At 39.5% G+C, this 17130-nt stretch overlaps 1 protein-coding gene across 15 annotated transcripts in view; it reads left to right on the top strand.

Moving 5' to 3' along the window:
• The window catches only part of Pbrm1 (polybromo 1), a 95663-nt gene that overhangs the window by 7400 nt on the left and 71133 nt on the right, over positions 1-17130 (top strand). For all 15 annotated transcript variants that reach the window (XM_027389542.2, XM_027389543.2, XM_035452572.1 and 12 more), the window contains 3 exons: positions 1009-1106; positions 7322-7469; positions 11233-11370. In XM_027389542.2, the coding sequence (XP_027245343.1) occupies positions 1009-1106; positions 7322-7469; positions 11233-11370 (384 nt within the window). The remainder of the gene's footprint in view (positions 1-1008; positions 1107-7321; positions 7470-11232; positions 11371-17130) is intronic.

The raw sequence follows: 17130 nt of genomic DNA, 5'->3' as shown, positions 1-17130 counted from the left end.
TAAAATGTAATTTAATATTTTGAAATGGAAATATCAGGGTTTCATGTTATATATTCATTCAACAAAAAACTATGTGCCTGTCATGTGGTGAGCACTGTTGAGGTAATTGAGATATGGTTATGTGAGGCTAGCTCTATTTTCACATGGAGCATTGAGTTCAGTGTGTAATATAAACAAATGAATATAAACGAATTCCTGCCTTAGACTCTTGAGTGCTAGAATTAAAGTTGTGTGTCCCTGTCCCCAGCTTAGATGACTTTTTAGAAATGATTTTCATTATTTTATGAGTATGATTTTTTTGCCTGAGTGTATATAAAGGCAGTGTGTCTATGCAGTGTCCTTGAGGCCAGAAGAAGGTGTCAGATCCTGTAGACCTTGAGGTTTTTTTTTTTTTTTTTTTTTTTTTGGTTTTTCAAGACATGGTTTCTCTGTGTAGCTTGGGAGCCTATCCTGGCACTCGCTCTGGAGACCAGGCTAGCCTCGAACTCACAGAGATCCGCCTGCCTCTGCCTCCCGAGTGCTGGGATTAAAGGCGTGTGCCACCAACGCCCGGCTCAGACCTTGTGTTATTAAGTTGGATTATTTTTAAACAGGAAAATGGTATGAACCAATGAGCTGATTTAATTTAAAAGAAAATCATAGTCAGTCATGGTGATGATGCATGCCTATGATCTTAGTACTAGGAAATGGAGGTGGTTTCTGTTTATTCATGTATTTATTTTGGTGTTTTGGGACAGGGTCTTACTATATAGACTATGTAGACCAGGTTGGCCTTAAAGTAGAGCTATCTTCTGCCTCTCAAACAATATTTTAAAGAATATGTCCTTTAACCATATTTCAGACTTGGGATCCCATTGGATAATTGGAGGGTTTTCCTTTTTCTTCCCTGTTTTTCTTTTATGGAGATTTTTTTGTTGTTTTGTTTTGTTTTTTTAAGAATTGTTGATAATCCTTAGGCCTTCATTGGATTTTGATGATTTTTTTTTTTTCTTTTCTTCCTTTGTGTAGATTGCTGTGTGCCATGAACTCTATAACACCATCAGAGACTATAAGGATGAGCAGGGCAGACTCCTCTGTGAGCTGTTCATTAGGGCACCAAAGCGGAGGTGAGTTGGGAACACTTACATACAGTTGGAGGATTTGACACAGGGTCTACAGTAAAGTGTTTGGTTATTGAGTTTTCCTTCACAAGGAACGGTTTAAGTCTGGGATTCAGTTTAGTCTTTTATTCTATCTTAATTTCCGTCTTATTCATCAAGATATTGCATATTATTTGTGTGCATGTGTGTATGCAATATGTGCATATGGAGAAGTTGTGTTAATTGATATTTTGCCTTCTACCCCGTGGGTCCCAAGGATTAAACTTGGGTTGTTAGGCTTGGTGGCAAGTGCCTTTACCACTGAGACATTTTGCTTGCCTGAGTGCCATGCATTCTCTATACATGTTACATAGTGCTTTTTAGAAACTGATACCACAGTTTACAGATAGGAACTTCCACAAGTTCTAAGAGATAATCAGAGTCCAAACTCATGTTATTCTGTGACACCTGTGTTCCTAACCATTATGTTACATAAAGGAATTTTGAGTTGGTGTACATAAAACCCTTTATAGAAAAAGTATGGGGCTGGAGAGATGGCTCAGACGTTAAGAACACTGACTGCTCTTCCAGAAGTCCTGAGTTTAATTCCCAGCAACCACATTTTGGCTCAAAACCATCTGTAATAGGATCTGATGCCTTCTTCTAGCCTGCAGGTGTACATGCAGAGCATTCATATACATAAAATATAAATACAATAAAATCTTTGCCAGGCGGTGGTGGCACACACCTTGAATCCCGGCACTCAGGAGACAGAGGCAGGCAGATGTTTTTGAGTTTGAGACCAGCCTGGTTTACAAGAGCTAGATCCAGGACAGCCTCCAAAGCCACAGAGAAACCCTGTCTCGAAAGATCAAAAACAAACAAAAAACCCTTATAGAAAAAGTATGACCTGGGATCTAGGGAGGTAGTTCAGGGATTAAGAAAGTATACTGCTTTTCAGAGGGCCCATGTCTGGCAGCTCAGAGCCCCTGGAACTTCAGTTCCAGGGGGATCTGACTTCCTCCATGGGGACTGAATTCACATGTACAAACCCACTCGGATACATGTACACATCATTAAAAATAAAACATTAAAGAAAAATGTATGCCCCTCTGCTTGCTGCCTTCTATCAGCCCACTGGTACTGAGAAGTGCAGATGCAGACTGTAGAAGCTGGAGCACTGTTACCTTGTAGTTTTGAAGCTGTCAGCCCTATGCCTAAACAACTCTGTAAAATACATGTTTCAACAAGGTTTCATGCCTCAGCCTCCTGAGTGCTGGGATTACAGATAGGAGCCACCACCACACCTGTCTGTGAATCTCTTTTTGAGACTGTATTTTGGTAACTTTAGACTGTATTAAGGTTTGATTGCTTGTGACAATGGCTGAAACAAAAGAGAAATTTCTTTTGTATTAGAAGACCTGCTGTGCAAAGTCTTCAGGGACCAAGTCCTGTGTGTCCCTGTTCTTCTGTCTTTGGGGTATCATCATGATCCAAGGTGATTCTCTATAACTACCCTCGGATGGCAGGGAAAAGAAGCTGCATTGTGGATGTGAGCTGAGCATGGCACACCTTAGCTTTTGTGTTGGCTGGAAAGTAACTGTAGTAAGATTGGGAAATATGGTCTGTAGATTCAAATGCCATTATCCTCGAAGGGAGAGTGGCTTTGTAGTAGTTAGCAGGCCCTACACATCAAGGTTAGTGTTTCTTAATGTTCTGGTTTAAATATTAATTGGTCCTTGTCTGTTCTTTGTGGTCATACGTCAAGGTGCCCTTACATATTATCAAAAGGAGAAAAGTTGTTACAAAAGAATGTGCACTACACGGGACTATTTGTGTTAAATTTTGTTTGCATATGCCTGGGGAGAAAAGTTTGGATGAGCTTATAAAAACACTGTGTTATTGAGTTTGGATCATACGTTTTATTTTGCTGTTTTTGCAGTACTGCCTAGGGCTTTGTACATGCTAAGCAAATACTTTTAAGCCTGAGCCATATTTCCAACCCTTTTATAGTATTGTATATGTTTGATTTTAGTGAAAATCTATGTAAGGCTATGCATTTTGAAAGTAAAACATCCCTGTTTTGATCCTTTTTTTTTTTTTTTCCCTTTTTTGTCAGTGTGGTAATTCTAAAATTGTTTGTGAAGCACTTTCTTGCTTACCTCTTTAGGTACATGTCCTTAATGAATTCTCAGTTGTTTACAGATATTGTCTACCTACAAGCATGAAAGGCTATTTTGGTCCAACATTAGCAAGAAAGAATAAACTGTTGGCCCAAATGAAGAGAGCCATATTGGATATCCAATTATCAAGGTCTTAATGTTTATTCTGAGAAAGTCCTTCAATACCAGCCACTGTATCAATATTAGGTCAAAATGGACCTTCATTGTTACCCATGGATATAAGCCACCTGACATGAATGCTGGTAACTAAAGTGTTCCTCTAGAAGAGCTGGAAGCACTTTTAACTGCTGAACTATCTCTCCAGTCCCAGCATTTTATTTCATACTTTATTAAAATCAAAAGTACTTGATATGAGTCTCTGGAAGCTAAATTTAATTCTCATCCTTAACAATTCATTAAGTTCAGAAGCCACTAGGTAAAGTTGAACAAAGTAGGTACTATGGGGAAGACAAGAGATGGAACTATACAGGAGTTTTGTGTTGGAGCTTTCCTAACACAGGATGTTGAACTTAAGTGGAAGAAGAATGAAAATAACCATGTTTGGGAGAGGAGTACTAGTAGTGGTCTGTCATGTGGAAGCTGAATGAGGTATAAGGAAGGTGTCCACAGGGTGTGTAGCCCAGCACAGATGGAGTCCCAGGTCTAATCAGGGTGAGAGCTTTGTGGGTTGGAGGTAGGACAGCAGTAAGAATTTATTATGTACAAGAGAGCAGTCGTATATGTAAGTATATTGAGTGGATTTCTCAATACTTGAGAAGGGGAATATGAGTAGAGAAAGAAAACTGGAATGAGCCATGTAGTTGGAATGACCCATTGTTGGATTAGGGATTCTCCCTTCCTCCCTCCCTCCCTCCCTCCTTCCCTTCTTTCCTTCCACAAGATAGGGGTTCTCTGTGTAACAGCCCTGACTATCCTAGAACTCACTTTGTAGACCAGGTAGTCCTCAAACTCACAGAGATCCATTTGTCCGTGCTCCTAAGGACTGGAATTAAAGGCATACATTATCACCACCTGGCAGGATTCATAGTTTCTAATAATGTAGGTTCAGAGCTATTTACAAGTATATTTATTTATAAGCATATCTATATTCCTTAGTTCTTTCCATTGAGACAGCATGAAATTAGCAACACCCCAGTAGAAATGAGCACATATAGCACTTACATCTCATTTTTTCAATGCTACTTAGCATTGGAAGGTATCTGAATTTCTTAAAGAAATACCTAATTTTCAGAGCAGGGGCAGGGATGATACTGGAGAATTGTATGGTGCCAGGGAATAAGTACATGGAAGATTATGACATGTTAGAAGATCATAGGAAATAAATACTGCTAGCTGACTGTGGCGGTCCTTATATTCCTATCATTCAGGAGACTGGGGCAGGTAGATCATGATTGGGGTGCCTACTTGAACTACATGGCAAGTTCTAGGTCAGCTTGGACTATATAGTGAGATTCAGGACCCAGGGCTAAATAGTTGAGACCCTGTCTCAAAATTAATAGTTGTTGTTGTTGTCATAATAGTCTTCAACCCATTTCCTATTGTAGGAGCTCAGGAATCCATCTGAAAATGATAAGTTAAAAGTATGATAAGAGATGGGATTTCTGAAGGTATCTCCTCATAAAGTACAAATGAAACAGTAGAGAAGCCTAGCAGACACAGCCATGATCAAAGGAAACCTTATCAGAGTATAGCACAAGACAAAACCATGTGCCATTAGGTAAGGTAGAGTGAGCTACTGCCACATAACCTCTGCTTCATGCTGTCCTATAAAGAACATGGCTAAATTTTCAACAGTAATCTGAAGAAACACTCCAATTGAGTAATGTTTTAGAAAATAACTAGTCTGGAGCTGGAGAGATGGCTCAGAGGTTAAGAGCACCAAATGCTCTTCCAGAGGTCCTGAGTTCAATTCCCAGCAACCACATGGTGGCTCACAACCATCCTTTATGAGATCTGGTGCCCTCTTCTGGTGTGCAGATATACATGGAAGCAGAATGTATATATAATAAATAAACAAATCTTAAAAAAAAAGAAAGAAAATAACTAGTTTGTAATCTTTAAAAATATATGAATATCAAGGAAAGTCTGAATAACTATTTAGAATGAAGGAAAATAAAATTAAAACAGGACTCTTGCTTGATTTTTTTTTTTTTTTTCTGTAAGGACAAATTTGAAGTAGCTGACAGAATATAAATAGGGCCAACAGATAAGCTGATTATGCATCAAAGTTTGTTTCCTAGTTTTGAGAGTAGTCCCTTGGTTATAGGAAATAAGCACTCAAAGATATGCCAGTTTACTAGTTTGAAAAATAAGTTCCTTAGGTTGTTCTTAAAATTAAAAATATAATTTTTTGCATTTATGTATTTTGTGCATACATTCACTCAAGTGTACATGTTTGGAGGTTAGAGAACAACTTGGAGGAGCTGATTTTTCTTCCGGGGACTGTACTCAGGTTGTCAGGCTTAGGAGCAAGCATCCTTCACCTGTTTAACACCTTGCTGATTCATGTTCTTATAACTTTTATGACATAGTTAAACATTTAAAAAAGGCAAATATTGGCCGGGTGGTGGTGGCACACGCCTTTAATCCCAGCACTCTGGAGGCAGAGGCAGGCGGATCTCTGTGAGTTCGAGACCAGCCTGGTCTCCAGAGCGAGTGCCAGGATAGGCTCCAAAGCTACACAGAGAAACCCTGTCTCAAACCCCCCCACCACCACCACCAAAAGAAAGGCAAATATACATGCTGGGAGAATGACTGTAAGGTGTTTTCCAAGTTCTCAAAAGAGATTAAACCCTAATGACCATGACATTCTTTGACTTTATTAACTTTTTTGTTTTACAACTAAAAGGGAACTAAATAACCCTATTGGGAAATTGAGAAAGTAATCACTCAGATCATTTTTAGGTTTGCTTGCTTTGTGGTACTACTTTAGAAAAAAGCCAGAAAGAATATTAATATCCATGAACCCCAAGAAATTAACTTAAAACTTCTTATAATTGCCTTTGTGTCCCTTTCTGTCTCTCCATTTAAGGGTATAACTGCTATCACTATTCTAGGTTTTTCCATCTTTTTTCTCACACCTTGGTATTGTTGATTGAACCAGGGCTATGCTCATGCTAGGCAAGCACCCTGCCATGTAGTTACAACCCTAGCTCACTATCTGAATTTTGTGTTTATAATTCCTATAACATTGTATTTGGCTGTAGCTTCTGGCCCTCCAAGTTTGATAAGCATCTTTCTCCTTTGTACCTTTATTAGTTGATTGTGAAGCACAGTAAGTAATATAGCACATGACAAGAAAAAGATTCTGTGGTCACTAAGTGGGGAAAGAAAATCCTTTTTGTAATTTTTTTGTTTCGTTTGATACAGGGTCTCACTATGTAGCTCCAGCTGTCTCAGGGCTTACTATGTAGACCAGGCTGACCTCAAACTCACAGAGATCCACCTGTCTTAGCCTCCCAAGTGCTGGGATTAAAAGTGTATGCCAAACACTTGGTTCATTGTGTAATTTTGTTTTGTTTTGTTTTATTTTTTTATTTTTTTGAGATATGGTTTCTCTGTGGCTTTGGAGGCTGTCCTGGAACTAGCTCTTGTAGACCAGGCTGGTCTTGAACTCAAAGAGATCTACCTGCCTCTGCCTCCCAAGTGCTGGGATTAAAGGCATGCGCCACCACCGCCTGGCTCATTGTGTAATTATTATAAAGAACTTTGAATTTTGTTTTGAACTACTTTGGAAATAAAATGTAAGTCATTTTCATAGAAGAAACCCTTGGCACAGGTTTAATTCTGGTACATTTACCCTTAGATATCTGGCACATAAAATTGATCATTGATGTTAACTTAGATTTTTTTGTATGATTAATATGTATTTTGAAAAGAGAACACAGCTGCACCTTGCTTTCCTTTTTCCTTTTAGCTCTAGTAATGAGGGAGAGTTCCTTGGTGAATTTCTAATTAGATTTGTTGCTTGTTGTGTTAGATATTACACAAATTGTTGTGAAATTAAACTTTTTAAATGCTTTGGATTGGTGTCATTAAAAGATATTTAAATTATAACAGAAATCAACCAGACTATTATGAAGTGGTTTCTCAGCCCATTGACTTGATGAAAATCCAACAGAAACTTAAAATGGAAGAGTATGATGATGTTAATCTGCTGACTGCAGACTTCCAGTTGCTTTTTAACAATGCAAAGGCTTATTATAAGGTAAGAAAGCATCAGATTTGGATAGTGTCTAATTTTATAATTGTCTGTTTTTAAAATCTTTTCAATTTAAAAATTTTATTTGTTTAATTTAGGAGAACTGTATAGGTATAGGCTGACCTTGAGCTTCTGATCCTTTTGCTTCCATTCAAATACTAGGATTAAGCCGGGGCGTTGGTGGCACACGCTTTTAATCCCAGCACTCGGGAGGCAGAGGCAGGCGGATCTCTGTGAGTTTCGAGGCCAGCCTGGTCTCCAGAGCGAGTGCCAGGATAGGCTCCAAAGCTACACAGAGAAACCCTGTCTCGAAAAACCAAAAAAAAAAAAACTAGGATTATAGGTGTATGCCACCATGCCTAATAATTGTTTAAAAAAGATAACATATATACATATGTATATATGTTATCTTTTATATATATGTGTATATTTTTATATATTTTATATTATACATTATATCTTACATGTCATGTATTACATGATATACATATAATGTGTATTCATGTTTTGCCTATATGTATGTAAGTGCATCATAGATGTGTATTGCCCATAGAGGCCAGAAGGGAGCATCAGGTCCTCTAAAACGAGTTCCAGATGGTTGTGAGCTATTGTAGGAATGATTGGAAAAACTCTGGCCCTTTGTAAGAGCAGTAAGTACTTTTAACTGCTGAGCTATCTTTGCAGCTCCCAGCTAGCTTTTTAATATTTAGCAATCATTAAGATAAGTTGAAGTTTTTTTGTCTTATTTTATTGTTTTGATTTTTGTGTAGTTGGGTGGGGGGAATTTTTTGTTTTGTTTTGTTTTGTTGAGACAACGTCTCAATGTGTAACCAAGGCTTGCTGGTCTCAAACTTGCATTACAGATATTACTGGCTTGCAATTTTTTCATTAGTAAGGAGACATCATTCATGTGATTTTTTTTAAGCCATTTTTGCCTCATTTCTTTCATGAATTGCTAAGATATTTTGCCTGTTTTTCTCTTATTGTATGTATGTATGTAGTATTCTGTCTGCATGTATCCCTGCAGGCCAGAAGAGGGCATCAGATCTCATTACGGAAGGTTGTGAGCCATCATGTGGTTGCTGGGAATTGAACTCAAGACCTCTGGAAGAGCAGCCAGTACTCTTAACCTCTGAGCCATCTCTCCAGCCCCCATTTTTGTATTTTTATATTCTGGAAATTAAAAAAAAATATTTTGAATACCATTTTTAAATTAGGTTCCAAATATCTTTTTACACTATGTGTTTTAAATTTCATTTTTTTAATGCTGTGGATTGAATCCTACTTAAAAGGCATTCTACTTTTGAACAACCCCAGCCTCCAATTTTTGTAGTCTGTTTGATGAATATGTTTTTATTTATTTGTGTTTTTTTGAGACAGAGTTTCTCTGTATAACAACCCAGGCTGTCCTGGAACTCCCTTTGTAGATCAGGCTGGCCTCAAACTCATAGAGATCTGCCTGCCTCTGCCTCCCCAGTGCTGTGATTAAAGGCATGCACCACCACCACCCTGCTGTTTTGTTAGTTTTTAAAATCTTCCTGTTGAATTTAGTTTTGATTTATTCTGCCTAAAATTTAGTATTTGTGAAATCTTAGTATTTTATTCTTTTTCATTAAAACAAACAAACAAACAAACAAACAACAACAAAAAAAAACTGCTGGGATTGAACCTCAGGGTTTTACATATGTTTACCAAATGTTGTACCACAGGTACATCCCTAACGTCAAGAAATGTTAAGATCAATAGTTAACTTGTCAAAATGGAAAGCTACTCTATGGCCATACCACCATGAATGTGCCCAGTCTCATGTAATTTTGGAATCTAAGCAGGGCCCTGCCCAGCTAGTACTTGGATGGAAGACTGCCTGGAAATACCAGGTGCTATAGGGTTTAAGAAGCGGGGAGGGGTAATTAGCATATTAACTACTACCTGCAAGCAATACAGGGACTTTATAAATATTATGCTCTGAGCACCTCTTATTATTCATGCTGCCTATTACTTATTTTGTAGCAAATTTGTTTTCCATAAATGAATATTATTTTACATAATTTTTTTGCTCACAAATTTACAACTTTGTTGTGTGACAGGGTCACTGTGTTCCCCTGACTATCCTGGTACTTACTATGTAGCCTGCTCTGGCTTCATATTTGTGGCAGTCCTTCTGCCTCAGCTTTACAAGTATTAGGATTTTAGACTCATGCCACGATACCCAACTTTTTACTTTTTCCTTCATTGCTTTAAGAACTTATATGAGAGCCGGGGCTACATGTATAGAGCCCTTGCTTAACATGTGCAAAGCCTTAGAGTAGATCCTTAGCACTCAAGAGAAGGGGGAATGTTGGCTATAAAGTCATCTGTTATTACTGCTGCAGTTTCTTTAAAGGTTATCTCCTTTCTGGCTTTCTTTTCTCGTTGGTTTTATTGTGTTACATGTAGATTTCCCTCTCCTACTATTTGTGAGCTTTGTTTCCTAAGTCTTGGGTTGATATTTTTTTCTCAGGAGGATTTTTCAGCCTTAATATTTTCATATATTGCCTATAACCCATTCTCTCTTCTTTTAGATCTTGGATTGGCTATTGTGTTAGTTTGGGTTTCTATTGCTGTGAAAAGACATCAGGACCATGGCAACTTTTTTTTTTTTTAATAATTTTGTTTTATTTGCATTGGTGTTTTGCCTGCATGTATGTCTGTGTGAGGGTGTCAGATCTTGGAGTTCTCCAGACAGTTGTGAGCTGCCATGTAGGCCTGGGAATTGAACCTGGGACCTCTGGAAGAGCAGTCAGTGCTCCTAACCACTGAGCCATCTCTCAAGTGTCCCCCTCCCACATCCATCACAGCAACTCTTATAAAGGAAAACATTTAATTGGGCCTGGCTTACAGTTCAGAGGTTTAGTCCATTATCGACATGGTAGGAAGCATGGAAGCACACAGGCAGCAGACACAGTGCTGGAGAGGTAGCTGAGAGTCCTACATCTGGATCAGCAGGCAGCAGGAAGAAGAGTGACATTGGGCCTGGCTTGAGCATTTGAAATCTCAAATCTCAACCCCAGTGACACACTTCCTCCAACAGGGCCACACTTCCAATAATATCACTCCCTGTGAGCTTCCTGTGGGAGCTGTTTTCCTTCAAACTACCACAGCTATTTGACTTTCCTCCTGTTTTCATTTCTTTAAAGCCTTTTAATGCTTTTGTATATTTAGTTTAATTTTAGTTTAATTTTTTGAAATTTGCTGTTAGTCTATTGTAAAATAGAAATAATTTCATCAGTTATTTCTCTTTTATAACAGGTCTTTCTATTGACTTATATTATTATTAATTAATTTTAAGTTAGCAAATCATTTGTCTTCTGTCTCAAGTATCTCTATAAATTTATTTCAGAATGCCTTTAAAATGCATGTTTTTTTTTATGAAAATGGATTAAGTCCCGAATATCTTCTAATCCTAAGAATTTTGAAATAATTGTAATAATTGAATTTTCAAATTTTCCTCAAAATACCGGTCTCTGTTGAACAGGATTCTTTAAAAGTAGCAATTACCTATAAAAGTAATGTCCCAGGGCTGGAGAGCTAGCTCAGAGGTTAAGAGCACTGACTGCTCTTCCAGAGGCCCTGGGTTCAATTCCCAGCACCCACATGGTGTTCACAACTATCTGTAACTTCAGTTTCAGAGGACCCGACACCCATGGCAAAATACCAGTGTGTGTAAAATAGCAATAAATAATTTTTTTTTAAAGTAATGTTCCTTTCTCTTCTCTTTGCTAATGTGTAGCCAGATTCCCCTGAATATAAAGCTGCTTGTAAACTCTGGGATTTGTACCTTCGAACAAGAAATGAATTTGTTCAAAAAGGAGAAGCAGATGACGAAGATGATGATGAAGATGGGCAAGACACTCAAGGAACTGAAGGTGTAAGTGTGAGCGTGCAGTGGCATGGATAGCTTGGGAAGTAAGGGTAACTTTGGGGCTGTTTTTGTATTGGTAGCTGAGAGGGTACGTGAACATTAAGCTAGAGAACTTCATTCCAGTTTCATGTACTCATGGGTGTTTTCATATTAATGCATATTTTCTTTTCAGTTTTAGAATCCTGATATTATCAAGGTCTAGTTCAATCCAGTATTGCTAGATTAAAACAATGAGTAAAGCTGGGCAATGGTGGCGCACGCCTTTAATCCCAACACTCAGGAGGCAGAGACAGGCGAATCTATGTGAGTTTGAGGCCAGCCTGGTCTACAGAGTGAGTGCCAGGATAGGCTCCAAAGATTAAGAGAAACCCTGTCTCAAAACCAACAACAAACCTAGTGGTAAGGGGAGGCAGTGTTGTTATAAAAATTTGGAAGAGCCAGTTGAGTTGCCTTAGTTAGGAATACTTTGTTTTCTTAAGCTGGAGGACAGTTAGAACTGGAGAGGAGAAACAACAAACAAGCTGAAGATCTTGGCAGCTAGTGGGAGGAGGGAGGTGGAGGAGAAGAAAGAAAACCGTTTATTTTGCAGTTGAGGTGGACAAGCCCTGTATGGTATAAGAGGAGGGGACTTGCAGTGAAGAGTGAGAAAGCCCAAAGTGTCTGGGAAAACATGCTTAGTCTTTTGGCCAGTATCTGGAAAAGAGGGTTGGGGAGAAAAAGGTGAAATTGAAGAAAAATTATACGTTCCAGGTACTTTGTCAGTATCTTTAAAGGAATTAAACAGGCTTAATATAGGTACCAGGATACAGCTTTCTGCAAGCCACTGTCAGGGATACTTTGACAGATTAAGGATTTACTGCTTGATTGTAGACCATGCCTTATGTGTTCTGAATGTGGAAATTTTGCAGTTGCTCCTACCTGTGCTTACAAATAAATTTCTTTTAAATTATTTATTTTCATTTTACATGCATTGGTGTTTTGCCTGCATGTATGTTTCTGTGAGGGTGTCAGGTTCCTTGGAACTGGAGTTATAGACAGTTGTGAGTTGCCATGTGGGTGTTGGGAATTGAACCCAGGTCCTCTGGAGGAGCAGCCAGCACTCAGGAGGCAGAGGCAGGTGGATCTCTGTGAGTTCGAGACCAGCCTGGTCTACAAGAGCTAGTTCCAGGACAGCCTCCAAAGCCACAGAGAAACCCTGTCTCGAAAAATAAAAACAAAGCAACAACAACAACAAAAATGATGTATGTGGGTATTTTACTTACATTTATGTTTGTGTGCCAGTTGTGTTCCTAGTATTCAAGGATGTAAATAAAGGGGAAGTAACTAGCAAAGTATGGCTTGCTGAGGCCCTAGCCTTTCTGTAGCTCTAGCCAGAGAATAAAATTGAAGATCTGACCTTTTACATTTTTTATTTCTGATATTTTCATACATGTAAATAATGCATTTTGGGTTTCTTTGACTCTCCATTGCCCTCTCTCATTTCTCAATCTGTCCTTCCCAACAAAGGACTTGCCTATTTTTATTTACTTATTTTATTTGCATAAATGACAAGAAATGGAGAAATCTTACACGTTCATATTTATGTCTCCTGGGTTTCTTTTATAACTAAGTTTTTTTTTGTTTTTTGCTTTTTTTTTTTTTGAAAGGGGAAGGCATTCTTTTAGCTCCTAGTTTTTATTTAAGGTAAAATTGTTTTAGTTTGCTTTGCTACAAAATTTTAACTAGAATATAAATTATTTGGTTTTACTATACTTCAAATGTAGTTTGTGAAACCTCTAGGGTAGATTATCTTATGATTTAAGTTATATTGTAATTTAGCTTGACTTCTATTTCATTCTTATTTATTTGTTTGTTTTAACATGATTCTTTGGGTATTTCACATCATGCACTCTAATCCTGCTCCCCTCCTAGTCCCTCCATATCCAACCCTTACCCCTGTAGCTTGCACCACCCGAAAATTAATTAAAAACATACAAAAATCACCTTGATCCTCATCTTTCCATTGCCTCTTCATTCATCCTAGTGGCATCAGGAGCTGCATTGTGTCATGCAGTATAATCTTTTGTCCAATTAGCCCTACCCATGAAATGTTCATTGCAGTGAGTGATTCATCTGGTTTAAGGCCTATGGCTTCTGGTACACCCTCACCATAACTCCTCTTAGATATCCTGCTGTTGTCCCAGTCTGTTTAATGTTGCCCGGAAGCATGGAGCTCCTACAGTTATCATTCCACAGGACCAGTCCCCTCATGCATTCCAGCAGGTTATATAGATAGGGTGGGTGTTGGGGGGGGGGCAACCCAATGCCCAGGATGTGGGTCTGGGTGGTAGCTGAACTGGTTGGTCCTGCCATTAGGACAACCCCCTTAGGCAAGGGACAGAGCCAGCTCTCCTCTGCCTATGGTGAGGGGTGGAGCCAGGGCCTAGCTCTCCCATTGGGCAGATAGGGCCAGTAATGGTGGGGCCATCTCAACGCAGCCCTTGGATTTAAACATGTGTGGTTCCTGTGATAACAAGGGACATGGATATCATCACAGACCTCAGCTGCAGCAGGAACACAGACCCATACATGGCCCACAGCAGTAGCCATGGAGGAAACATGGCCCTCTGTGGCAGCATAGGCCACCTAGATGGTTGTGGCCCTGATGGCAGTACTGCCCTTAGACACCAACATGGCCACAGGTTGCAACTCATATTCCGGGCATCCATGTGGCCTTTGATGATACCATGGGTCATGGATATCAACACAGAACCTAGCTGTGGTAGAACCACGGACCCAGATATGGTCCTCCATAGCAGCACAGGCTTGGATATCAACAAGGCCCCAGGTGGCAGTGTAGGCAATTCATACTGGCATGGCCCCCATGGCAGCATGGCCCTTAGGCACCAACATGGCACCAGGTAGCAGCCCAGACCCCTAGCATCAGCATGGTCTTCAGTGGTATCAGGAGCCATGGACATCACCACAGACCCTGGCTGTGGTAGTGTCGTGGGCCCAGACATGACCGTCAGCAGCAACCCTGGCCTAGACAACACCATGGTCCCAGGTGGCAGTGTAGGCCACTCAGATTGGTGTGGCCCTGGCAGAGGTGTATGGCCCTCAGGCTTCAGCCTGGCCACAGGTTGTAGCCTAGACCCTGGGCATCTGTGTGGCCTTGGGTGGCACCACTGGCCACAGAAATTAACACAGACCCTGGCTGTGGTAGGACCATGGACCCAGACATAGTCCGCAGCAGCAGCCTGGGCTTGGATGTCATCTTGGCCCTAAGTGGCAGCATAAGCCACTCAGATCAGCATGGCCCTCAGACATCCACATGGTCCCAGTTGGCAGTTCAGACCCTTGGCATTGGCATGGCCTTCAATGGTATCAGAAGTCATGGACATCAACATAGACCAGGCTGCAGTAGGGCCACGGACCCAGACATGAACCTCAGCCACAGCCTGGACATAACTTCTATTTTAAATAAAATCTTCCCCCATTTTATTAGCATTGATTATATAAAATATTGGGTTTCGTTATTACATTTCATGTGTTTATATATTTTGATCATCTTCAGTCCCCTGTTACCATATCTTGTTCCTCTTCTACTCTTCCCCTTCCTCTCCCTCCATATCCTCTTAGTTTCTGAGGTCCCAGGGATCAAACCTAGGGTTTCCTGCATATGTGGCAGAAAAACTATCACCTGAGGTATATTTCAAGTCTTGAAACTTTAATTTTTAAATCAAGAATGATTTTCTTAGCATTTTCTCAATTTCTGGAATAGGTTATGTAAATGTATTCATGCACCCTGACTCTTAGACCACCTGCATGTGTTTCTAGAGTAGTAGGCTAGGTTGGGAGGAAAGAAGCAAGGACCTTAAAAATTGAGAGTACATTAGTTTTCTTTAACTTTTTATTTTTAATTTTCTTTATTATTATTACATGCATTCATGCATATATACATACAAATATATGGATATAAACACTTTTGAGTCTGTTTAATGTTGCTTATATGTCTATGTTTCTAGGGTTAGGCATTTGATAATGGATAACCAGTTGGATTCACTCAGTCCTGGGAAGGACTGATTCTTCTCTCAATAGTCATTAATTGCTTATAGCTCTTCATCTAGTGGTGGGGCCTAATGGGATTTCTCCCATCCATGTTGTCATGTTAACTGGTGTTGTCATTGTTCATTCAGGTCTTGTTTAGGTTACAGTATTGTTGAGATTTCCTGGGTGCGGCTTCCCTGTAATATGTAGATGTCAGCAGTCATCCTGGTCCTCTGGAACACTTACAGTTTACCTGCCCCCTCTTCCATGATTTTCCATGAGCCGTGGTGTAGGGTTTATGTTGTAGATGTATCAACTGAGGCTCAGCACCCTGCAATCAGTTGTTGTCTGTGTTTTGACCATTTGTGTCTCTCTGTAATGGTCTTCTGCTACAAGAAACTTCTTGGATGAGGTGAGAGTTACACTTATCTATAAGTAAGGGTAAGTGTTTAGAATACAGTTAGAAATACCACTTAAGGGAAATAACAGTAGTCGTCAGAATTCTAAGTTCCATGGTCTCATTGGTCACAGATAGCTGTCTAGTTTACCAGGCATAAATTCACTACTATTATGTGGGCCTAACGTATAGTTAGAGCTGTTGGTTAGCTCTTAAGATGTAAGTGCCACTACTGCACCTTTGGAAATATCTTGCCATACTAGGCATTGTTGTGTCTCTTAGGTATCAGCTGGGTAGGACTACTGATTGGTTTTCTCCCTTGGCAGCTTGTTTAGCACCTTTAGTACTTTGAGGACTAGTCCTCAGGGTTTCTCTACCTGTTCTAGAATTTACTCTGTAGACCAGGCTGGCCTCAAGCTCACACATGTTCACCTGCCTCTGCTTCCTGAGTGTTGGGTTAAAGATGTGCACCACCACCACCCAACTTGTTTTGAGAGTTTCTTGAACTCCTTTAACCAACAACTCAAAAGGAGATTTTTCATGCCTGGTACTAGGTTTTTGTTGTTGTTGTAGCTGTTGTTGGATGGACTTCATGTGTTTTAGATAGACAAAGTACCGCCTGAGTTATATCTCTAGTCTTTAAAACTTTAATTTTAATTAAAAAATTTTTTTGAAACCTTTATTCTTAAATCAAGAATAATTTTCTTAGCATTTTCTCAATTACTGGAATAGATTATGTAAATGGATTCAAGCACCCTGACTCTTTTGGTTTTTCAAGACAGGGTTTCTCTGTGTAGCTTTGGAGCCTATCCTGGCACTCGCTTTGGAGACCAGGCTGGCCTCGAACTCACAGAGATTCGCCTGCCTCTGCCTCTCAAGTGCTGGGATTAAAGGCAAGCGCCACCAATGCCTGGTGCACCCTGATTCTTATTCCCGTACCCTGACTCTTATGCCACCTGCACTGTGTTTCTAGAATAGTTAACTGGGTTGGGAAGAAAGAAACAAGTACCTTAAAACTTGAAACTACATTAAAAGTAAATGTGAAAATGCCAGTGCACATTTAATTTAAATCATAAATGACCATTAATCTTGTGTTCTTTTGGGGTTTTTTGGTACAAAGTGTGGTTTGAATTTGAAGTATTATTTACTGTAAGTTTTGACTTGAGTCAGTCCCATTCCTTACTGTAGAAACTTGCTTCAAACTTGGACCTTCTCTGGTCAAGTACTGTTTGGGACACTTAATTTCTTGTATTGGAACAGTGACTTAACTAGATGCAAGTAAGTGCAAGTTGCACAGTTTGAAGAATAGAAATCTATATGAGTGTACTTATTCTCCTTTT

The sequence above is a fragment of the Cricetulus griseus genome, assembly GCF_003668045.3.
Source record: "Cricetulus griseus strain 17A/GY chromosome 1 unlocalized genomic scaffold, alternate assembly CriGri-PICRH-1.0 chr1_1, whole genome shotgun sequence".
NCBI classification, from domain to species: Eukaryota; Metazoa; Chordata; class Mammalia; order Rodentia; family Cricetidae; genus Cricetulus; species Cricetulus griseus.
Note: the sequence above shows the minus strand (reverse complement) of the source record. Positions and strands in the feature narration are given on the sequence as shown.